The sequence below is a fragment of the Salmo salar genome, chromosome ssa19 (genome assembly GCF_905237065.1).
Source record: "Salmo salar chromosome ssa19, Ssal_v3.1, whole genome shotgun sequence".
In the NCBI taxonomy this organism is placed as follows: Eukaryota; Metazoa; Chordata; class Actinopteri; order Salmoniformes; family Salmonidae; genus Salmo; species Salmo salar.
Genome location: NC_059460.1, coordinates 72220639 through 72246089, shown reverse-complemented (window position 1 = coordinate 72246089; position 25451 = coordinate 72220639). Strand labels below are relative to the sequence as shown.

At 46.7% G+C, this 25451-nt stretch overlaps 1 protein-coding gene across 2 annotated transcripts; it reads left to right on the top strand.

The window, feature by feature from the left end:
• Positions 1-502: 502 nt before the first annotated feature.
• Positions 503-23526, top strand: oplah (5-oxoprolinase, ATP-hydrolysing). 2 transcript variants are annotated; one of them, XM_045702696.1, is made up of 27 exons: positions 503-687; positions 2653-2908; positions 3136-3327; positions 4538-4652; positions 7131-7254; positions 9205-9400; positions 10139-10304; positions 11201-11339; positions 11684-11751; positions 12295-12611; positions 12940-13052; positions 14594-14764; positions 15148-15285; positions 15427-15565; positions 15786-15898; positions 16328-16479; positions 19238-19398; positions 19575-19676; positions 19816-19990; positions 20319-20503; positions 20661-20807; positions 21130-21264; positions 21537-21686; positions 21805-21962; positions 22094-22254; positions 22407-22504; positions 22677-23526. In XM_045702696.1, the coding sequence occupies exons 2-27, from the start codon at positions 2738-2740 to the stop codon at positions 22833-22835; spliced, it is 3945 nt and encodes a 1314-aa protein (XP_045558652.1). In that variant the 5' UTR covers positions 503-687; positions 2653-2737; the 3' UTR covers positions 22836-23526. The 2 variants fall into 2 exon arrangements, with proteins under 2 accessions (XP_045558652.1, XP_045558651.1); XM_045702695.1 differs by having other exon boundaries at positions 542-838.
• The last annotated feature ends 1925 nt before the right edge of the window (positions 23527-25451 follow it).

Here is a 25451-nt window from a genome sequence, read left to right as displayed (position 1 = left end):
AGATTGGTGGAATACAGTGTGGCATGATGGAGCTTCCACGGCTGCTCCTCAACTAAGTGAACCTAATGTCGGGGCTGGTGTTTTTGCTGGTCCTGGCGTGGTTTCGAGGCCTGTTCAGAAATCTTGCGCCCATGAACGTGCGGTGTCAAAGGACACTTTGATAATGAATAAAGTTGACTTCATAGGTTTTATTGGTAAGGCTATCAATATGACTCGGGTCGTGGAAAGCACAGAAATAACAGGTTGAAGGTTATTGTGGAGACTGGGGGTAACATGTGTTACAGTAGATATGGTTGTTGACATGCTGAACAATCTGAAGGGTGGAATCTTTCAGCATGAAATATGTCAAGTTTAATGGGGTAGGGGGGTACATTTTATTTTAATGGTAGTACAGAATTGGGAAGATCATAATTGATCGTACATTCCAGCACAGTAGGTGGCGTCATGCACATAGCCTAAACGTTTGTTTGCAGACCGCCATGTCGAAGAAGAAGAGCCGAAGGCAAGGGGGTGGAGTGTAGTCTTTAGTAAATTAGAAACCGTACTGACTTTGGCAACCAGAGCAGAGATCTCCAGCATTGAGATAAGAGTGAGAGTGAGGAAGGAGAACGGCAAAGGACGATAGACGACTGGCAAGGATTTGCGACACATCGGATCATCAGTGATAAACCCAGAGCAAGAAGACTCGTAAGTAGCCTAAAGATCGGAAAATTATCCACTCAACTTTTGAAAACTGACCGAGAAAAATGTATTAAAGCCATGCCAACCTACCACTACACCGGCAGTACAAAGTGGTCGCTCGTGGATCAGTGACTTATGAACGACCTACATAAATGGGGTAATCCGTCATTTATGACCAAAGCAATTAGGATAATAATATAATAATTGCTGTATTGATTTAGTCGAATGTATTGCTCATGACAGTTTGCTGTATGAATAGAATAGTGCACAATATTGCCGATTGATAAAGACTGCATGCCTTCGATACAAACTGCATCCGTCCTCACCAGACTGTTCTCTAGTTAGCGCTTCCTCGGCGTAGTCTAGTCTACTATGTGTTTACATAGGGGGCTATAATATAGTAATGCATATATAATATAGTGCAAAACCACTTGAGTGCACTTATGTCTTCAAATCTTCTGGTAGCATATGGTATGTGTTTGCCGTGGCACATGCAGTAGTGGAACCACTGAAGACATCAAAACCATGAAATAACACACGTGGAATCATGTAGTAACCAAAAAAGTGTTAAACATATTTTAGATTTTAGATTCTTCAAAGTAGCCACCCGTTGCCTTGATAACAGCTTTGCACACTCTTGGCATTCTCTCAACCAGCTTCACTTGGAATGCTTTTCCAACTGTCTTGAAGGAGTAACCACATGCTGAGCACTTGTAGGCTGCTTTTCCTTCACTCTGTGGTCCCACTCTTCCCAAACCATCTCAATTGGGTTGAGGTCTGGTGATTGTGGAGGCCAGGTCATCTGATGCAGCACTCCATCACTCTCCTTCTTGGTCAAATAGCCCTTACACAGCCTGGAGGAGTGTTTTGGGTGATTGTCCTGTCGAAAACAAAATGCGCAAACCAGATGGGATGGCGTATCACTGCAGAATGCTGTGGTAGCCATTCTGGTTAAGTGTGCCATGAATTCTAAATAAATCCCAGACAGTGTCACCAGCAAAGCACCATCACACCTCCTCCTCCATGCTTCACAGTGGGAACCACACATGCAGAAATCATCCGTTCACCTACTCTGCATCTCACAAAGACACGGCGGTTGGAACCAAAAATCAAAACATTTGGACTCATCAGACCAAAGGACAGATTCCCACCGGTCTAATGTCCATTGCTCGTATTTCTTGGCCCAAGCAAGTCTCTTCTTCTTATTGGTGTCCTTTAGAATTTGACCATGAAGGTCTGATTCACACAGTCTCCTCTGAACAGTTGATGTTGAGATGTCTTACTTGAACTCTGTGAAGCATTTATTTGGGCTGCAATCTGAGGTGCAGTTAACTCTAATGAACTTATCTTCTGCAGCAGAGGTAACTCTGTCTTCATTTCCTGTGGCAGTCCTCATGAGAGCCAGTTTCATCATAGCACTTGATGGTTTTTGCGACTACACTTGAAACTTTCAAAGTTCTTGAAATGTTCCCCATTGACTGACCTTCATGTCTTAAAGTAATGATGAACTGTCGTTTCTCTTTGCTTATTTGAGCTGTTCTTGCCATGATATGAACTTGGTCTTTTACCAAATAGGGCTATCTTCTGTATACCACCCCTACCTTGTCACGACACAACTGATTGGCTCAAACGCATTAAGAAGGAAAAAAATTCCACAAATTAACTTTTTGACAAGGCACACTTGTTAATTTAAATTAATTCCAGGTGACTACCTCATGAAGCTGGTTGAGAGAATACCAAGAGTGTGAAAAGCTGTCATCAAGGCAAAGGGTGGCTACTTTGAAGAATCTAACATATAAAATAGATTTTGATTTAACACTTTTTTTTAACTACATGATTCCACATGTGTTATTTCATAGTTTTGATGTCTTCACTATTATTCTACAATGTAGAAAATAGTAAAAAAAAAAATTGAATGTGTAGGTGTGTCCAAACTTTTGACTGGTACTGTAAATATCTCTATCTCTCCAGAATCCAGATTACTGCATCTTGAGTGAGTAGTTTTGTCCAGGATTTCAGGAGCAGCAGTTCTCTGTCCGTCCTTCATTTCTTCAGGATGACAGAGACTGAAGGGAAGTTTGACTTTGCCATCGACCGCGGTGGCACTTTCACCGACGTCTTTGCCCGATTACCTGACGGCCGGGAGAGGGTCCTGAAACTGCTGTCCCACGACCCCCAGAACTACAAAGACGCTCCAACTGAGGGGATCCGCAGGGTTCTGGAGGAGGTGAGATGGAACTCTGGAGAGACGGGGAGAGGAATAAAAGGACTAAGGAATAGACAGATGAGAGAGGTAGTTTATGGAGAAATGAAGAGAGCAGGAAGAGTAGTTTTAGTTAAAGCTTGTGACAAGCTGAGATCAGACATGACGTCAGCAGACCCAGAGGTTAACCAGTGCTTAATGTGTGATCCTCTCTAACCCCCCCCCCCTGCTACATCCTGCTATGTTCACAGGAGACTGGGCAGGCCTTTCCCAGGGAACAGCCTGTGGAGACATCCCTGATTGGCTGGATCAGGATGGGCACCACAGTGGCGACCAATGCCCTGCTGGAGAGGCAAGGAGAGCGGATTGCCCTCCTGGTCACAAAGGGGTTCAAGGATCTGCTGCATATTGGCACCCAGGCCCGGCCAAAGCTCTTCGATTTGGTTAGTGCTTCTCTATGGAATGGAGACTGGGTTGATGCTACAGCACAATAGTTTTCTCTGTGAGGGCCCTTTGTTTGGGGTGGTGAGGTGGGGGGTCACGTCCTGCCTTGTCGGAGACTGACACTAATGTATTGATGAATGAATTAATGCTCACTTGAACAATACCATACCGGCCGTGCTACTGGTACGGTTAACTGAGCGCTGATTATACTATACGCACGTGGCAGTCAGCACTTTTCCACTATGTTGCTTGGTAATGGAATAATGCACTCTTATCATTGAAGCGTTTCAAATGATTCAGTAATGTTTAGGTAGACTCTTTCACGACAAGTTTATACTAAGCCTGCAAAGTTAGTAAGTGATACTTTAAATTAGGATCTAATAGTGCTTCAGATAAAGTCCCCAATTTATTGCATCAAGGGTTTGAGAGGCAGAGCTCACAAATGTCTCTGTTTCTTCATGGGAGTGTACATCTGGAGTGCATCACTGCTCCTCAGTAGGTCTGTGTGAGACCTGTTGGAACTACAGCTGCACCCTCCCATCTCCTGCTGGGCTCACAGTAAAGACATGATCTACATTCTGTTACCAGGGACAGGTGGGCCTGTCAGGGAGCGCTATGGGGTTGGGAGGGACACAACAGGGACTGAATGAATACACCGTGTGCTTACTGGAAGATGTGTGGCAGCATAGAATGAAAAACACACACAGATGCATGTGCATACATAAACACTCAGTGCAGACACGGAACATGCAGCTGTCTCAGAAAAACTGTTGCATGGGCAGTTAATGGGAGGGTAGGCTATATACTGTACACGCATAGGGGTTGGTCTTGGAGTTTGTCCCCAGACCTGTGTTCTACTGTTGGTCCGAGTGAACTTTGACTGTCGTAAAGGTCACTGTGGTGACATACTGACCTAGCATATATCCAATGATATTTCAACAGCTTTGTGCTGTCCGCTGCACCTTTGGGACCAGACCCTGCCCTCTGATCATTTTTAGTTGGAGGTCCTAAGATTTATATGTAAGTGATGACTAATACCATTTCCCAACTTTTCCTGTTCCAGGCCAGCTAGGGCAGCCAGCTCTTACCCAATATCAACTACCATCATGGATAGTCAATACTGAGTTGTTTTATTAAAATTATAAAGTTGGGAGTCTTGTAGATTATTTGCAAGTTAGAGTAACTTAACGCTCTGTGTGTGTGTGACAGGAGGTGGCTGTTCCAGATGTGCTGTATGAAGAGGTCATTGAGGTTGATGAGAGGGTTGTCCTTAGACAAGATGGCTGCCAGCTACCCAGGAAAGAACCCAAGCGTATTGTCACAGGTAACAGCACTACACAGGACTAACTCAATAACCTGCAGGCCTTCAGCTACACAGACTCTACTGTACAGTGCATTCAAAAAGTATTCAGATCCCTTGACTTTTTCCACATTTTGTTACGTTACAGCCTTATTCTAAAGTTCACTAAATAATATTTCCCCCTCAATGACAAAGTGAAAACAGGTTTTTAGAAGTTTTTGCAAATTTATAAAAAATACAAAACATACCTTATTTGCATAATTATTCAGACCCTTTGCTATGAGACTTGAAATTGAGCTCAGGTGCATCCTGTTTCCATTGATCATCCTTGAGATGTTTCTAAAACGTGATTGGAGTCCACCTGTTGTAAATTCAATTGATTGGACATGATTTGGAAATGCACACACCTGTCTAAGGTCCCACAGTTGACAGTGCATATCAGAGCAAAATCCAAGCCATGAGGTTGAAGGAATTGTCCGTAGAGCTCCGAGACAGGATTGTGTCAAGGCACCGATCTGGGGAAGGGGACCAAAAAATGTCTGCAGCATTGAAGGTCCCCAAGAACACAGTGGCCTCCATCATTCTTAAATGGAATACGTTTGGAACCACCCAGACTCTTCCTAGAGCTGGCCGCCCGGCCACACTGAGCAATCGGCGGAGAAGGGCCTTGGTGAGGGAGGTGACCAAGAACCCAATAGTCACTCTGACCAAGCTCCAGAGTTCCTCTTTGGAGATGGGAGAACCTTCCAGAAGGACAACCATCTCTGCAGCACTCCACCAATCAGGCCTTTATGGTAGAGTGGCCAGATGGAAGCCACTCCTCAGTAAAAGGCACATGACAGCTCGCTTGGAGTTTGCCAAAAGGCACCTAAGGGATTCTCAGACCATGAGAAACAAGATTCTCTGGTCTGATGAAACCAAGATTGAACTCATTGGCCTGAATGCTCATCACCTGGTCAATACCATCCCTACAGTGAAGCGTGGTTGCAGCATCATGCTGTGGGGATGTTTTTCAGCAGCAGGGACTGGGAGACTAGTCAGGATCGAGGGGGAAAATGAACGGAGCAAAGTACACAGAGATCCTTGATGAAAACCTGCTCCAGAGTGCTCAGGACCTCAGACTGGGGCAAAGGTTCACCTTCCAACAGGACAATGACCCTAAGCACTCAGCCAAGACAACGCAGGAGTGGCTTCGGGACAAGTCTCTGAATGTCCTTGAGAGGCCCAGCCAGAGCCCGGACTTGAACCCGATTGAACATCTCTGGAGACCTGAAAATAGCTGTGCAGCGACACTCCCCATCTAACCTGGAAGAGCTTGAGAGGATCTGCAGAGAAGAATGGGAGAAACTCCCCAAATACAGGTGTGCCAAGCTTGTAGCGTGATACCCAAGAAGACTCAAGGTTGTAATCGCTGCCAAAGTTGCTTCAACAAAGTACTGAAAAGGGTCTGAATACTTACAGTACCAGTCAAAAGTTTGGACACACCTACTCATTCAAGTGTTTTTATTTATTTTTACTGTTTTCTACATTGTAGAATAATAGCGAAGACATCAAAACTATGAAATAACACATGTAGAAAATAATAAAAATAAACCCTTGTGAATGAGCAGGTGTCAACTTTTGACTGGTACTGTATGTAAATGTGATATTTTCTGGTTTTTATTTTAAATAAATTAGCTAAAAATTGTGAACTTGATTTTCCTTTGTCATTATGGGGTATTGTGTGGAGAAAAACAAATTATTTAACTGTTTTAGAATAAGGCTGTACTGTAACAAAATGTGGAAAAAGTCAAGGGGTCTGAATACTTTCCCAATGCACTGTATGAATATTTCCACACTATGAGGTTGGAATTATACTGTGAAAAGGAAGATAATGCCCTTTTAGTGTAAGAGCTGTTTGAAAAGACCGCCTGAAATGTTTGGGTGGGATGGAATTGTGGCCTGCCTGGTGACATCACCTCTCTGCCAATAACAGCACATTTTCAGTTTTTCCCTCCCCACTCAAACCACTCCCAGATAGTCCTAGTAAAATTCTTGCTTGAGTAATTGTTCTATGCTCAGAAGCTATTTTTGTTTATTTTTGACCATTTTAATTTAAAACAGTCACAATAAGGTCCTTAATTATTACCCAGAAATGATTTGATATTGAGATAAAAACAGCTGCATTGGGCCTTTTCCCATTTAATTTATTACAATACCCATTTTACAATAAAGTAATTATTGCACAAATTTAAACAGAGTGCAGTATTCTTGACCATATCCTGTAAGATATGGAAATGATATGGATACGTTTCCTGCTCCTACTGAGGCACAGGCAATGACTGACAAGGAGAGCTTTTTTAACATATACAGTTTTCAGATGCAAATTCCCCACAGGACTATTACCTCTTTTTTTGTCAAGTTTATGACAGGCTTGAGTGGTAACTGCTTGGGTTAATAATTTGCATCCACACACACACATATAACTGTCCCTTACCTCTGCCCTGTGTCTCTGTCCTCCAGGCAGTACAGGGGACTCCCTGGAGGTGTGGCGTGAGCTGGACATGCAGCGTGTGGAGGACGATCTGAGAGGAGTCCTGTCCCGGGGGATCCACAGCCTGGCTGTTCTGCTGCTACACTCCTACACGTCAGTATACTGCCAACCCAGACAGCAAGACTTTCTCCCAGTTTACTATCTTTAAAGATTGTTGTTGTGTGTGCCTGGTGTCAGATTACCTGTTTTTCTTGGTGTGGGATCACTGTGGTAGATGTGGAAGGTCATGAACAGTCAGTCTGAGAAGGGTAGAGGAAGAGTTTCTGTTATATCCATTCTGGGAGTTCTCGTTTATTGACTTACAGGGTTCTTTCTACTCCGTTTCAAACTGTAAAGTAATTTAAAGTCGCTAGATGTAAGTATGTTGTAAAGGCACCTTCAGAACTGTCTGGCTTAATGCCAGGTCTGATAACCACAGAACACACAACCTTTCAACAGGAGGGAGAGCACTGGAAGGCTTTTCAAGAAAACACTACTGAGTCAACTTTGCAGTTTGCCTAATAGTACTAAACTCATCAAAAACAGAAATGTCCACTCACTGTCAACTGCGTTTATTTTAAGCAAACTTAACATGTGTAAATGTTTGTATGAACAAAACAAGATTCAACAACTGAGACATAAACTGAACATGTTCCACAGACATGTGACTAACAGAAATGGAATAATGTATCCCTGAACAAAGGTGGGGTCAAAATCAAAAGTAACAGTCAGTATCTGGTGTGGCCACCAGCTGCATTAAGTACTGCAGTACATCTCCTCCTCATGGACTGCACCAGATTTGCCAGTTCTTGCTGAGAGATGTTACTCCACTCTTCCACCAAGGCACCTGCAAGTTCCCGGACATTTCTGTTGGGAATGGCCCTAGCCCTCACCCTACGATCCAACAGGTCCCAGACGTGCTCAATGGGATTGAGATCCGGGCTCTTCGCTGGCCATGGCAGAACACTGACATTCCTGTCTTTCAGGAAGTCACGCACAGAACGAGCAGTATGGCTGGTGGCATTGTCATCCTGGAGGGTCATGTCAGGATGAGCATGCAGGAAGGGTACCACATGAGGGAGGAGGATGTCTTCCCTGTAACGCACAGCGTTGAGATTGCCTGCAATGACAACACGCTCAGTCCGATGATGCTGTGACACACCGCCCCAGACCATGACGGACCCTCCACCTCCAAATCGATCCCGTTCCAGAGTACAGGCCTCGGTGTAACGCTCATTCCTTTGACGATAAACGCGAATCCGACCATCACCCCTGGTGAGACAAAACCGCGACTCGTCAGTGAAGAGCACTTTTTGCCAGTCCTGTCTGGTCCAGCGATGGTGGGTTTGTGCCCATAGGCGACGTTGTTGCCGGTGATGTCTGGTGAGGACCTGCCTTAGAACAGGCCTACTAGCCCTCAGTCCAGCCTCTCTCAGCCTATTGTGGACAGTCTGAGCACTGATGGAGGGATTGTGCGTTCCTGGTGTAACTCGGGCAGTTGTTGTTGCTATCCTGTACCTGTCCCGCAGGTGTGATGTTTGGATGTACCAATACTGTGCAGGGGTTTTTACACGTGGTCTGCCACTGCGAGGACGATCAGCTGTCTGTCCTGTCTCCCTGTAGCGCTGTCTCACAGTACGGACATTGCAATTTATTTCCCTGGCCACATCTGCAGTCCTTAAGCCTCCTTGCAGCATGCCTAAGGCACATTCACACAGATGAGCAGGGACCCTGGGCATCTTTCTTTTGGTGTTTTTCAGAGTCAGTAGAAAGGCCTCTTTAGTGTCCTAAGTTTTCATAACTGTGACCTTAATTGCCTACCGTCTGTAGGCTGTTCCACAGGTGCATGTTCATTAATTGTTTATGGTTCATTGAACAAGCATGGGAAACAGTGTTTAAACCCTTTATAATGAGATCTGTGAAGTTATTTGGATATCTACGAATGATCTTTGAAAGACATGGTCCTGAAAAAGGGATGTTTCTTATTTGCTGAGTTTATATGTTGGACAGGAACATAATGGAATGAATCTGATCTGAGAACTACTCTCTCTCTCTGTATGTCAGGTGGTCTGCCCATGAGAAGGCTGTTGGGTCATTGGCGCGCAGGCTGGGTTTCACCCAGGTGTCCCTGTCCAGTGAGGTCATGCCCATGGTGAGGGCAGTGCCACGCGGGTACACCGTATGCGCCGATGCCTACCTCACACCGAAAATCCGCCAGTACTTGAAAGGCTTCACCTCTGGCTTCAGAGGTGGACTGGAGGTTAGTCAGTGTTTTTGTAAATAAATATGTGTTTTATATTATTAACATAATGTTGTGTAGCTGTATTTACTGAGCACTCATAAGTGTGCAGAGCGATCATACTCTTACAGGTCACATTCTGTATAGCTACACATCTTGAAATGGCTGCCTCTCTCAACCTCCTGTACTCCCTCCGCTTCTCTCAACCTCCTGTACTACCGCCGCCTCTCTCTCAACCTCCTGTACTCCCTCCGCGCCTCTCTCTCAACCTCCTGTACTCCCCTCCGCGCCTCTCTCTCAACCTCCTGTACTCCCTCCGCGCCTCTCTCTCAACCTCCTGTACTCCCTCCGCGCCTCTCTCTCAACCTCCTGTACTCCCTCCGCGCCTCTCTCTCAACCTCCTGTACTCCCTCCGCGCCTCTCTCTCAACCTCCTGTACTCCCTCCGCGCCTCTCTCTCAACCTCCTGTACTCCCTCCGCGCCTCTCTCTCAACCTCCTGTACTCCCCTCCGCGCCTCTCTCTCAACCTCCTGTACTCCCCTCCGCGCCTCTCTCTCAACCTCCTGTACTCCCTCCGCGCCTCTCTCTCAACCTCCTGTACTCCCTCCGCGCCTCTCTCTCTCAACCTCCTGTACTCCCTCTGCCTCTCTCTCTCAACCTCCTGTACTCCCTCTGCCTCTCTCTCTCAACCTCCTGTACTCCCTCCGCGCCTCTCTCTCTCTACCTCCTGTACTCTCTCCGCCTCTCTCTCTACTGTAGGGTAGGAGCGTTCTCTTCATGCAGTCTGATGGAGGTCTCACCCCCATGGACCAGTTCTGTGGGTCCCGGGCAGTGCTCTCTGGGCCCGCGGGGGGTGTGGTGGGCTACGCCATCACCTCCTACAGCCAGATAGAGAACAAGCCCGTCATTGGGTTCGACATGGGGGGTGAGGAGGAGCACAGGATGTAGGGGGGGGCACAATGGAGAAGAAGGAAACAGCTACAGGAGGGGAGGGGCCATATGCAGCCTATATAGCATGAGGACAGGGGAAGAGGGTAAAGGCGTCAGCATGCTTCTGTTCAGTTGGCGGCTAGCTGAAGTCTAGATGAACTGAACGAGTATACTCGCATAATCCCTTAAAAGACCTTCGCATGAAAAATTTGAAAAAAGCACAAATACTATTGTTTGTCCATTTTGAGACTCCGTAGCCAGTATACAATTCCTCCAAAGAGTCAGAATTAATCGAAGATGACTCCCGAAGTCTGTGATTAATTTTGACGTTTTTGCCGTAATATACGCATTTTACATCTAAGATGTTTGTTGCAGTATTTCTCAATGAAAACGTTTCCATGAAAATGAGTTGAATGACAACAAAGACTTTATTGAAGAATCCCTACTGTTGACCTATCACCGACGAATAGACTTTGACTACCGACTTCAGCTTGTCTCCCGGAAAAAAATGGTGTTCCTGAACAGCCGAAAAAACCCTTACCGAAGTCCAAACGAACGAAAACATCACAAAATGTTGTCATAATTTATGCACAATCTCTTCCAAACTGTTTCGGCTGGGAAGCATGCGGACGCTTTAAGGGGTTGCTGACTTTGAGAGAGAGAGAGGTGTGAACTAAAGGGTTTAAAAGGAAAGAATCATAGCAGGAAGCAGGAATTGTACTGATGGATGTTAGACAAAGGCTTCTTTGAAGCCCTTGATGACTAAATCTCACATTATTCGATAATACTGGGCTGATGAAGTCCTAGCATTCCATCATTTAGGGAAACTTGAGCTCTTTTACACTTCATGCCCCTAACAGCTACTCTGGGCCACTCTGTGCCCCCTTTTAGGCACGTCTACAGATGTGAGTCGCTACGCGGGTCACTATGAGCACGTGTTTGAGGCCACCACGGCCGGCGTCACCCTGCAGGCCCCACAGCTAGACATCAACACCGTAGCAGCAGGCGGTGGCTCCCGCCTCTTCTTCAGGTCAGTCAGGACAACAGGTTCACACACAGTATGAATATGGACTTTCAGCATACTGTATGTTTACATAGACTTCACTGTACACAGTCTGTTGCTTGGAGGTCTGGGAAGTATAATATCTATTTTCTCGTGTTTGTGATTTATGCTCAGACTGTTCTGCCATAGCTAAACCATTAACCCACAGTTACTACCTATGAACCTATTAGACAAACATTGGATGGCAATGTATAACTTCCACAGGGAATGACTGTGTATGTGGTGGAAGTCAATCTAGTCCAGTCAGTCTACAGGGAGGGAAATGTGACATTATAGTCGTGACCCCACAAATCTCCCCTCTTTGTTCCCAGGTCAGGGATGTTTGTTGTGGGGCCAGAGTCGGCTGGTGCCCATCCAGGACCCTCCTGCTACAGAAAGGGTAGGAATACTGCCCCCCCACCCCATCCCTCTCTCTGTCCCCCTCTCTCTCACACACATGCTCCTCTTCTTTCCACTCCTTTTCTCTGTTGAATAGAGCCGTTACCCTTTTTCTCCCTGGTACAGATTTCTATCCTTAATCCGGTCCACTCAGTTAAATTAAAATGTAACAAACATTTTAACATCTGTACGGCCAAAGCTTTTCCCTCTCTGGTGCCTTTTCCCTACCCCATCTCTAGGAAGATGGTGTGGCCGAGGGGGAAGGCTTAAAAAAGTTGGAATAACTCCCAAATTCCAACAGAAACGCGAGATTATGTAACAGCTCTGGATACAGCTCAAGTGAAGTACTGTAGTAACCTATTAGTTTTCTCCTGCTACTGTTGGTATGGTATGACTCCTGATGTGGAAGTGTGCTATTTATAGTATTGCCTATATTCTGAACACTTATGGTTTGGTAATACTACACAGAAGACATCAATCTGTGAGTTGTAGTGTGGTCAAAGGCCTGGTGTAATGTCCAGGTATTCCTATATGATCTTCATAGGTGGTCCTCTGACGGTGACGGATGCCAACCTGGCTCTGGGCCGCCTGCTCCCCTCCTTCTTCCCCAGGATCTTTGGTCCGGGAGAGGACGAGCCTCTGTCCAGCGAGGAAACCATGGAGCACTTCCAACAGCTCACCCGCGAGATCAACCACTTCCTCTCCACCAACCAATCCCAGAGCAGTGCCAACGGAAGCGCCCATTCAAACAACAGCAGGGTCATGAGTGGCAAATCAGAGATGAGCATGGAGGAGGTTGCTATGGGTTTTATCAGAGTGGCCAACGAGGCCATGTGTCGTCCAATCAGAGCACTGACACAGGTATTGATGGGAGGGATTATATTGATGTGTTTGTTTTGTGTAGTCTGGTGTTTCACTAGAGACATTAGTTGAAATACTTGAATTAGTCCCATTTTCACATTGAAAATGAGCAGCGGAGTTTGTTGTTAGACTACAGCAGCGGAGTTTGTTGTTAGACTACAGCAGCGGAGTTTGTTGTTAGACTACAGCAGCGGAGTTTGTTGTTAGACTACAGCAGCGGAGTTTGTTGTTGATAATTCCACCATTCCATGTTGAACAGAAGTTTCTGCTGCCTTTTCCAAAGACTCTCTCTCCCCCTGTCGCTCGCCCTCTCTGTCTCTCTGTGTAGGCTAAGGGACATGACACCTCTCAGCATGTGTTGGCATGTTTCGGTGGAGCAGGTGGGCAACACGCTTGTGCCATCGCACAAGCTTTAGGTATGAAGACCGTCTTCATTCACAAGTGAGTCCTGTTTCCTGTCTACACATGTCTGAGTAGAGAGTCCTGTTTCCTGTCTACACATGTCTGAGTAGAGAGTCCTGTTTCCTGTCTACACATGTCTGAGTAGAGAGTCCTGTTTCCTGTCTACACATGTCTGAGTAGAGAGTCCTGTTTCCTGTCTACACATGTCTGAGTAGAGAGTCCTGTTTCCTGTCTACACATGTCTGAGTAGAGAGTCCTGTTTCCTGTCTACACATGTCTGAGTAGAGAGTCCTGTTTCCTGTCTACACATGTCTGAGTAGGGAGTCCTGTTTCCTGTCTACACATGTCTGAGTAGGGAGTCCTGTTTCCTGTCTACACATGTCTGAGTAGGGAGTCCTGTTTCCTGTCTACACATGTCTGAGTAGGGAGTCCTGTTTCCTGTCTACACATGTCTGAGTAGGGAGTCCTGTTTCCTGTCTACACATGTCTGAGTAGGGAGTCCTGTTTCCTGTCTACACATGTCTGAGTAGGGAGTCCTGTTTCCTGTCTACACATGTCTGAGTAGGGAGTGAGTTTAGTACACAGGTGGTTGTGTATTCCAAGGAGGGACAGGTGGAGAAGGAGAAAGCGAGGGTGAGCGAGAGAGGCTGGCATGAAAATGCTAGGTTTGTGTTTGGCCAGGGCAAACAGGTGCCTAGGAGGTTGTTCGTTCCTTTTGCAATGTCATTTCACAGTTTGATCCATTACTGTACATTTTACATTTACATTTTAGTCATTTAGCAGACGTTCTTATCCAGAGAGACTTACATTTAGGGCATTCAGCTAGGTGGGACAACCTCAGTCATAATAAGTACATTTTCTTCAATAAAGTAGCTAACTACAGTCAGTGCTAGTAAGGGGAAAAGTCAAGTGCGAGTGAATGTTATTCACAGCTGTAATGGCTGCCGAAGGTGCTTTCACCTAGTGTTAGCTCTGGGCTGTGAAGACCTACACAATCAAGACATCTTTGTTTCTTTATTCTTTGTTATCTCTAACTTTCTTTCACTTTGTAAATGTGGAGTAGGTTGTGTATATCTCTCTAGAAAAAAAAACATGTAAATGAATCCCTTTTTAGATAAGGCAGCAAAATGTGAAGACTGCAAGGAGTGTGTAGACTTTCACTAGACGCTGTGTATTATAGTGTATAAGTTAGCGTTAGGTACATTTTCCTTCTCACCTTTAGATGAAAACGAGTGCTGAGAGATTAGTGCTTTTTAAAGTCGGTTCGAAGAAAAAACATCACTTTTCGACTTCGGTTTCAATAAAACATTAAAAAAAATATCTTGTGAATGATTTGATTTCTCTCTAGAGAAGCGGCATGTTGGGCTCACAAAAACCCCAAACTAAATTGAATTCAAGTAACTGAAACGACGTCGGTCAGTTAGTTGTTTAATAACAAAAAAGAAATGAATTGGTTAATCGCTCAGCACTAGATGAAATAAAACTCAATCAATGTTCCTCCTCTTTAGGTGTTACACAAGTTTATTGAAAAATAAAAGAGTACATTTCTCCATATAACCCTCTGTGTCTCTCCCTCCCAGGTACAGTGGTGTGTTGTCGGCCTACGGCCTGGCGCTGGCTGACGTGGTGGAGGAGGTCCAAGAGCCGTGCTCTCTGCAGTACAACCCTCGCTCCTTCTCTGAGCTGGACCACAGGGTGGAGCAGCTGACCCAGCGCTGTACAGAGACCCTGAGAGACCGCGGCTTCAGCAGGTCAGACACATGAGCACTCACACACACACACACACACACACACTCTTTTCCTTCGTCTGGGTTCTATAATTAAGAAATATTGCCCAAGGAGGTGTGGTATATGGCCAGTATACCACGGTCTTATGCACAACGCTATGCAGAGTGCCTTGATACAGCCTTTAGCCGTGGTATATTGGCCATATACCACAAACCCCTGAGATGCCTTATTGCTATTATAAACTGGTTACCAACATAATTAAAACAGTAAAAAGTCATTTTGGGTCATAATGGTGGTATATGGTCTGATATACCACAGCTTTCAGCCAATCAGCATTCAGGGCTCAAACCACCCGTTTTATAATTAAGAATGAACCAATGCTTTCTTGTCTCTCTTTCTCTCTCAGCTCTCAGATAACCACTGAGGTTTTCCTCCACCTGCGTTACGAGAAAACAGACTGTGCTCTCATGGTGACAGCCACAGGTTACCCCGGCAACTCTCGGTCTTGTAAGTCAGGGGACTTCCGTAGTGCCTTCACTAAGCGGTGAGCACATGAACCTTTCCCCTCACTTCTTTATGTTCCTTCATAATAACAACCAATGATCTTACGTCTACAACCATCGCACGGAGCCCTCATGTTCCCGCTGTACCCCTCCCTCGCTCTCTCCCTCTCTCTCCTTCCCAGCTACCTGCAGGAGTTTGGCTTCACCATCCCAGACCGGCCAATCATGGTAGATGACATCAGAGTCAGGGGCTCTGGGAAGTCCGGAATCAAATCTGTGACCAACACCAAGATGGGATCTGGAATTCTCAAAGCCACTACGGTAAAGAGATTAGTATTTTGAGAGTCACAAATCATCACAAGCACGGATTCCTTACTCTACATCTCAAAGTAATGTCACTTTTTTCACCTGTGTTTACTGTGAATACAGTCTCCTTTTATATGAGTAACAAGTAGTATTACAGTATATTTAATGTATGGCTCCATCCTGGGATCCTCACAATGAACTCAATGTCAAATATATGCTCTTTTCCATCCCTAAGATAACCAAGTGTTACTTTGAGGACGGTTACCTGGATACCAATGTTTACCTGTGGGAGGAGTTGCCATGTGACCACAATATCCCCGGTCCAGCCATCATCATAGACAAGAACAGGTGTATATTTGTCATGCTGTATCACTTAAGTGTCAGGAAGGGACAAGGCTACCTTGGATTATTTACAAATAATTATATTGTAAATACTAAATTCAGATTAGTTTTCAAGCCTAAAATAGCCACTGAATTACATCCGTTGGGATCGATTATGCTGGCATTCTATAGACCGGTGGTTCTCAATCCTGGTCCTGGGGACCTAAAGGGGTGACCATTTTTGTTTTTGCCCTGGGCACTACACACCTGATTCAAATCATCAACTCTTCATCAGGCTTTGATGATTTGAATCAGGTTTGTAGTGCTAGGGCAAAAACCAAACAATGTCACCCCTTTGGGTCCCCAGGACCAGGACTGAGAACCGCTGCTATAGACCAGTGTAATGTCCTCTGTAAGTACTGTTTTAGACGGTGTCATTGGGTTGTTTCCTCCCAGCACCATCCTGGTGGAGCCCAGCTGTGTGGCCCATCTGACAGAAGGGGGTGATGTGTGCATCGCCGTGGGCTCCGACCCCCACTGCCTCTTGGGAACTGAACTCAACACTGTGCAGCTCTCCATCTTCTCCCATCGCTTCATGAGCATCGCAGGTCCGTTAATACCCAGGGAGGAGGGACCGAGGGAGGGGGATGGGAAAGAGAAGGAGGGTGGGGAGGATAGTGTGAAAACGGATAGAGGATAACCGGTGGATAGCTGAGATGGAAATGGATGGGAGTCGAGGATGCAGAAGATTGAGGGATAGGGAGTGTCAAACTTATCACGGAGAAAATCATTGCCATCTACAGTTGAAGTCAGAAGTTTATACACCTTAGCCAAATACATTTAAACTCAGTTTGTCACAATTCCTGACATTTAATCCAAGTAAAAATTCCCTGTCTTAGGTCAGTTAGGATCACCACTTTATTTTAAGAATGTGAAATGTCAGAATAATAGTAGAGAGAATGATTTATTTCTTACATCACATTCCCAGTGGGTCAGAAGTTTACATATATTCAATTAGTATTTGGTAGCATTGCCTTAAACAATTGAAACTTGGGTCAAACGTTTCGGGTAGCCTTCCACAAGCTTCCCACAATAAGTTGGGTGAATTTTGGCCCATTCCTCCTGACAGCTGGTGTAACTGAGTCAGTTTTTAGGCCTACTTGCTCGCACATGCGTTTTCAGTTCTGCCCACAAATTTTCTATAGGATTGAGGTCAGGGCTTTGTGATGGCCACTCCAATACCTTGACTTTGTTGTCCTTAAGCCATTTTGCCACAACTTTGGAAGTATGCTTGGGGTCATTGTCCATTTGGAAGACCCACTAAGCTTTAACTTCCTGACTGATGTCTTGAGATGTTGCTTCAATATATCCACATAATTTTTCTGCCTCGTGATGCCATCTATTTTGTGAAGTGCACCAGTCCCTCCTGCAGCAAAGCACCCCCACACATGATGCTGCCACCCCCGTGCTTCACGGCTGGGATGGTGTTCTTCGGCTTGCAAGCTTCCCCCTTTTTCCTCCAAACATAAAGTTGGTCACTATGGTCAAACAGTTCTATTTTTGTTTCCTCAGACCAGAGGACATTTCACCAAAAAGTATTTGTCCTCATGTGCAGTTGCAAACCGTAGTCTTTTGCCTTATGGCAAGGTGCTCCATCATGCTGGAAAAGGCATTGTTCGTCACCAAACTGTTCCTGGATGGTTGGGAGAAGTTGCTCTCGGAGGATGTGTTGATACCATTCTTTATTCATGGCTGTGTTCTTAGGCAAAATTGTGAGTGAGCCCACTCCCTTGGCTGAGAAGCAACCCCACACATGAATGGTCTCAGGATGCTTTACTGTTGGCATGACACAGGACTGATGGTAGTGCTCACCTTGTCTTCTCCGGACAAGCTTTTTTCCCGGATGCCCAAACAATTCGGAAAGGGGATTCATCAGAGAAAATTACTTTACCCCAGTCCTCAGCAGTCCAATCCCTTTACCTTTTGCAGAATATCAGTCTGTCCCTGATGGTTTTCCTGGAGAGAAGTGGCTTCTTTGCTGCCCTTCTTGACACCAGGCCATCCTTCAAAAGTCTTTGCCTCACTGTGCGTGCAGATGCACTCACACCTGCCAGCTGCCATTCCTGAGCAAGGTCTGTACTGGAGGTGCCCCAATCCCACAGCTGAATCAACTTTAGGAGACGGTCCTGGTGCTTGCTGGACTTTCTTGGGCGCCCTGAAGCCTTCTTCACAACAATTGAACCGCTCTCTTTGAAGTTCTTGATGATCCGATAAGTGGTTGATTTAGGTGCAATCTTACTGGCAGTAATATCCTTGCCTGTGAAGCCCTTTCTGTGCAAAGCAATGATGACGACACATGTTTCCTTGCAGGTAACCATGGTTGACAGAGGAAGAACAATGATTCCAAGCACCACCCTCCTTTTGAAGCTTCCAGTCTGTTATTCGAACTCAATCAGCATGACAGAGTGATCTCCAGCCTTGTCCTCGTCAACACTCACACCTGTGTTAACGAGAGAATCACTGACATGATGTCAGCTGGTCCTTTTGTGGCAGGGCTGAAATGCAGTGGAAATGTTTTTGGGGGATTCAGTTCATTTGCATGGCAAAGAGGGACTTTGCAATTAATTGCAATTCATCTGATCACTCTTCATAACGTTCTGGAGTATATGCAAATTGCCATCATACAAACTGAGGCAGCAGACTTTGTGAAAATTAATATTTGTGTCATTCTCAAAACTTTTGGCCACAACTCTACAGATAAACGTGGTACCTTCAGGCATTTGGAAATTGCTCCCAAGGATGAACCAGACTTGTGGAGGTCTACAATTTCTTTTCTGAGGTATTGGCTGATTTCTTTTGATTTTCCCATGATGTCAAGCAAAGAGGCATTGAGTTTGAAGGTAGGCCTTGAAATACATCCACAGGTACACCTCCAATTGACTCAAATTATGTCAATTAGCCTATCAGAAGCTTCTAAATCCATGACATTTTCTGTAATTTTCCAAGCTGTTTAAAGGCACAGTCAACTTAGTGTATGTAAACTTCTGACCCACTGGAATTGTGATACAGTGAATTATAAGTGAAATAATCTGTCTGTAAACAATTGTTGGAAAAATGACTTGTGTCATGCACAAAGTAGAAATCCTAACCGACTTGCAAAAACTATAGTTTGATAACAAGAAATTTGTGGAGTGGTTGAAAAACGGGTTTTAATGACTCCAACCTAAGTGTATGTAAACTTCCTACTTCAACTGTACCATTGCCATTTAAGTAACAGAAAGGTAACTAACTGAAAACGAGCAAACCACCACTGTAAGTTTCCCCTGAAGTCTCCATTAAATGCCCCATGGTCTCATGCATCTACAGAACAGATGGGCAGAGTGCTCCAGAGAACCTCCATCTCCACCAACATCAAGGAGCGTCTGGACTTCTCCTGCGCTTTGTTTGGTCCTGACGGAGGCCTGGTGTCCAACGCACCACACATCCCTGTTCACCTGGGAGCCATGCAGGAGACAGTCCAATACCAGGTCTGGACTATCACTGCAAGCATGACAATTCACTGCTTTAACAACCTATTCAAAGTCTGCAAATCATACTAAGCAAGTATTTGGGGAAGTGGAGACATTGTTACACTAAGCCAGGAAGAGTATATTGTCATGTCTCTCTGTCCCGCTTTCCTTATTTCTATCCTTGTCATCTACAGATCAAATCCATAGGGAGCACCATTAAAGAGGGTGATGTGATTCTGAGTAACCATCCATGTGCAGGAGGCAGTCACCTCCCTGACCTCACTGTCATCACTCCGGTGAGTTTCACTTATAATAGTCCCTAGAAACATGAGGTGGAGTCGGGGGCCTGGAGCCCGGGGTGGGGGGGCCTGGAGCCCGGGGTGGGGTGGCCTGGGGCCCCTTATCAATATATTTTGCGCTCTCTGTCCCTCTCAGGTGTTCAGGAGAGGCGTGAGTGGGCCAGTGTTCTTTGTGGCCAGTAGGGGGCACCATGCAGACATCGGGGGAATTACCCCGGGCTCCATGCCCCCCCACTCCACCTCCCTGCAGCAGGAGGGTGCTGTCTTCACCTCCTTCAAACTGGTCACTGCTGGAGTATTCCAGGAGGAGGGTGAGGAAATGCTACGGAGAGCAACCCTTATGAAAGGGAGAGCCAATATGTTGTAATATCTGCTTGGCACTAGCGGTCATTGAGATGGTGTGTTGTTATCAGTTGGCTGTATAATATGTTGTAGCCAGGAGATGTTGGTAGCAGTGACTTTCAGTGTAAAGCTATAGTCCCAATAGGATATGTTGAGCTTCACTAAACACACCATGAGACTTGTCTGACTGGCTTAAATCCTAGGAATTCAAAGCACTCCAGGAATCTGTTTTGAAATAACGTTTCCATGGCATTGTACTGATCTTTCTCTCTCTCTTTCTTTCTCCTCCTTTGTCAGCTGTAACTGAAGCCCTCATGGCTCCGGCTCAGTACCCAGACTGCTCTGGGACTCGCAATCTCCATGACAACCTATCAGACCTGCGAGCTCAGGTGGCAGCCAATCAGCGAGGGAGCACGCTGGTGGGGGAGTTGATTGACAGCTATGGGCTGGCTGTGGTGCAGGCCTACATGGGGTACATCCAGGTGAGGAGGACGTCACTGTGAGATGCTTCTTTCAGTTGGGCTGTATTGTATTAGCTTTATTTGGATTCTTAGGTCATATCACATTATAAATGGAGTGGTCAGCATTCCTGTCCAGGTGTTTGTCTTTGTAATCTGACGTGTGTGTGTGTGATTCCAGACTAATGCAGAGCTGGCGGTGAGAGACATGTTGAAAGAGTTTGCCCGTTGCCGGCGGCAACAGACAGGCTCCCTGGAGGTGGAGGCAGAGGACTTCATGGACGATGGAACACCAATCAGATTGCGGGTCCAGATTAATAAGAACGAGGTGGGTGGAGATCTAACACTACCCATCTAGCATGGCTGGGGCGCCAGATCTGTTTGTACTGGAGAAAACTCCTCTTGCTCTTTCGTGTTTGGCAGGCCTACAAACACGAGAGAAGTGTTGGTTAAAATAGACAGATCTGGCAACCAGGGTGCTACCCACCATCAAGACTGGGCAACAACTACTGCTAATAATGTTAATCAACGTTACTGCTCCTTTCTCGTTCCCTCTATCTCTCGTTCTCTCTCTCTTTATCCCTCGTTCCCTCTATATCTCTTTATATCTCGTTCTCTCTATCCCTGTATCTCGCTATCGTCCCTCCCAGGGCAGTGCAGTGTTTGACTTCACAGGGACGGGGACAGAGGTGTGGGGGAACTGCAACGCCCCTCGTGCCATCACCTTCTCTGCCCTCATCTACTGCCTGCGCTGCATGGTGGGCCAAGACATCCCCCTCAACCAGGTCAGACACCGTTCCCATTCTCAATCCACCACAGAACAAAGTCAGTAATGGGAAACCTATGCTAGGACCTCTGGTGGGAGATCATGGATACTGCAACGTTGAAGTTTGGGCTCAGTATACCAACAGCTGTAGGTTTCTATTGTATGGAAGAGTTGTCCTTTAGGTGATATGATCACTTCTAATGACATAATATTATGAATAGTTATATTATTATGATATGTGAAGCAGTGTCTCTATATGGAGAATGTATTAATTAAACCACTGTCTCTCAGGGCTGTCTCACTCCAATCAAGGTCATCATTCCCAGCGGCTCCATTCTCCAGCCTTCCCAGAATGCCGCTGTGGTGGGGGGGAATGTGCTGACGTCACAGCGGGTGGTTGATGTCATCTTCCGCGCCTTCGAGGTCTGCGCTGCCTCACAGGTAGGAGAGAGAGCTGCTACTGGAAAGTTCTGCTACAGTTCCATATGGAGCAATAGTCTTGATGTTTGAGTGTTACCAGCCCTCACTCTCTCGTTTCTTCTCTCTCGCTCACACTCAGGGCTGCATGAACAATGTGACTTTCGGCAACGAGGGGAGCGGTTACTACGAGACGGTTGCCGGGGGAGCAGGGGCGGGTCCAGGCTGGACTGGGCGGAGCGGTGTCCACAGTCACATGACTAACACACGCATCACCGACCCAGAGATTCTGGAGAAAAGGTGGGTGGAGGATTTATAGAGGTTTTAACCTTCTACAATGTGAAAGGCAATGACTTAACATTCAGTTCCATAGTGTCTTTAACCTAGTTGGCTAGCAATAATTTCTTCTGTCCTGTTGATCTGATTCTCAGGTACCCTGTGGTTCTGGAGCACTTCTCCCTGCGGCCCGGCTCGGGGGGTGCAGGGGAGTACCGTGGGGGCGATGGGGTGATCCGGAAGCTCCTGTTCAGGAATAAGGTGGTCCTGTCAGTTCTGACAGAGAGGCGCTCCACCCGACCCTATGGTCTCCATGGTAATCTCTCACATATGACCTCTCCAATGACCTTGATTAGTATGATAATGTCTGTGTAGTTTTGATTGAGTAGCTGTCTGTTTTGTACCGCCATGTCTTCTAGTCATAACATCTATGGTTTGTTGTTCACTGTATTCTGTTCTCTCTCTTAGGGGGTGGCTGTGGGGCATCAGGCTTGAACCAGCTCCACAGAGCAGATGGAAGGGTTCTCAACCTGGGGGCCAAGACCACTGTGAGCCTGGAGCCTGGGGTGAGACTAGACTACTGTCATGGCTGTCAGTTTGTCTGTGTGGCACATCTGCATGGGCCTGTTGGTGTGGTGTACTGCCCACTATGGGCCTGTTAGTGTTCCTGCATTGTACTCATGTTCATGCTTGTCTTTTGATTACCCTACTGACCATCTGTGTGTTTCTGTGTTGCAGGATATGTTTTGCCTGTACACACCTGGCGGAGGTGGATATGGTGAGGACAAGCAAACAGCTGGGGATGGAAGACTCCTTAAAAAGCGCAGGCGCTTGAATGACAACTTCTCTGAGAGGGGCAGTGTGTTTGAGTATCGCATGGCACAGGAGGGTGTGTGAGCGACAGGCTAGGGCTGTAGGGGAAAGAGACCTAGAAACACAGTTCCACTAAGAAGAGTGCGAGGTGTGCTGGAGAGAGCATTTAAAATGCATTCATGTCCTGGTTTTTTTTAGGCCTTGAACAATGCTTTTTTTCCATGTCTATAGTCAACAACCCATTCCACTAGTCAAACCACAGTGTTTAAAAGGATGCTAGTGGTATGTCCTTTATAGTACTTTTGAGTTTGCACAGAGACAAACATGGAAATTGTTTCACTGGAAGGGGAGTTAATGAAACAAGTTTAATCTTCTGAAGACAGACCTTTAGGCCTAGATTCAGTCAGGTCAAGGGTTAACCTGACCTGTGTCAACAGTAGCGTTTGTTGTATTTTCCTTCAAGCTTAGGCAACAGTGTATTAAAGCAATCTCTAGACATCTAGTCTGCTGCCTCTCACCACAACTGATTAGAAACAGGATGTAAAAGCAACACTAGATTATACAGTTGTATGGCTTCAAGGGTGCTAACTAACTAGACTTAACTCTTCAAATCTGTTGAGGTGTAACGAAGACTAGCCGACCTTTGGATCAGATGTATACAGTAAATCACGGCATTGGATTTGTTCTGTGTGGAACTTTGACTTTCATTATTATACAACTAGTTTGGAGATGTATCACAACTGCATGTATCCCAATTGAATACATTTGAAAGCTTGCCATTTATTTATTGAAAAATTACACCATTTAAAACATGAGGTTTTACAGTAGCAGTGTGAGCACAGCCCTGACAACAGGGAGCATCTCAATTGCATACTCTCCTTCTCAAAACTCATTGCTCATCCAATGGGTTGAGGCGTATGCAATTGAGTCTCCCAGAGAACCAAGGAAAGTAGTTATCAAAATTCACCCACACCAAGCCAAAATGACGGTTTGCTGTTCTTGCACTGCCACCCTGTGTTCAGAGCACCACATGGCACAGAAATGTTACAAAATAGCCTGTGTCATGAAGGGTCTGAGCTATGGGAATGAGTACAATGATTGCAGTCACAACACTTAACCCCTGCATGGTGCCTAGGTTTACAGTATCCCCTCAAACTAAAGGCCAGACCCCAATATGAATTCCAGGGTGTTCTGGGAGATAAGGAGACACAGCAGGAGGTGGGGCAGGAGGGTTTGGGTGCGGTGGGGCTGAGAGGTCCTGGGGGGGGGGGTGAAGAGTTCAGGGGAAGGGGTACAGGCTCTGGGCAGGCATACATGGAGACTAGATTGAGAGATAGTGAGCATTGCTGTTGCAGCAGGAGGTTGGTTGGAGTGGCGTGGGACTGCGGATCAAAGACAGGAAAATCCCAATTCCTGTGGTAAAAATGTTGGTCACACCCAAAGAGCAAGTCTGCCTCTCCTTGTCACCACTGAGCACTCACCCACCCTGTATTGACTGATACGGTGGCTACGGCCCTGACGTGACAGAGGGTGGTGGCTACGGCCCTGACGTGACAGAGGGTGGTGGCTACGGCCCTGACGTGACAGAGGGTGGTGGCTACGGCCCTGACGTGACAGAGGGTGGTGGCTACGGCCCTGACGTGACAGAGGGTGGTGGCTACGGCCCTGACTGACAGAGGGTGGTGGCTACGGCCCTGACGTGACAGAGGGTGGTGGCTACGGCCCTGACGTGACAGAGGGTGGTGGCTACGGCCCTGACGTGACAGAGGGTGGTGGCTACGGCCCTGACGTGACAGAGGGTGGTGGCTACGGCCCTGACGTGACAGAGGGTGGTGGCTACGGCCCTGACGTGACAGAGGGTGGTGGCTACGGCCCTGACTGACAGAGGGTGGTGGCTACGGCCCTGACTGACAGAGGGTGGTGGCTACGGCCCTGACGTGACAGAGGGTGGTGGCTACGGCCCTGACGTGACAGAGGGTGGTGGCTACGGCCCTGACGTGACAGAGGGTGGTGGCTACGGCCCTGACGTGACAGAGGGTGGTGGCTACGGCCCTGACGTGACAGAGGGTGGTGGCTACGGCCCTGACTGACAGAGGGTGGTGGCTACGGCCCTGACTGACAGAGGGTGGTGGCTACGGCCCTGACGTGACAGAGGGTGGTGGCTACGGCCCTGACGTGACAGAGGGTGGTGGCTACGGCCCTGACGTGACAGAGGGTGGTGGCTACGGCCCTGACGTGACAGAGGGTGGTGGCTACGGCCCTGACGTGACAGAGGGTGGTGGCTACGGCCCTGACGTGACAGAGGGTGGTGGCTACGGCCCTGACGTGACAGAGGGTGGTGGCTACGGCCCTGACTGACAGAGGGTGGTGGCTACGGCCCTGACGTGACAGAGGGTGGTGGCTACGGCCCTGACGTGACAGAGGGTGGTGGCTACGGCCCTGACGTGACAGAGGGTGGTGGCTACGGCCCTGACTGACAGAGGGTGGTGGCTACGGCCCTGACGTGACAGAGGGTGGTGGCTACGGCCCTGACTGACAGAGGCAGATATCCTACGCATCAGGAAAGACTACTCAATAAATCGCCTGTTTTGTATACCGTTAACCTTTTTAATGGCTCTTTTAAAAATGGGTGAAATAGATCAAATTGTAGACATGACTCCAGTCTAGAAGTTATCTGTCACAGTATACAAATAAGCCCAT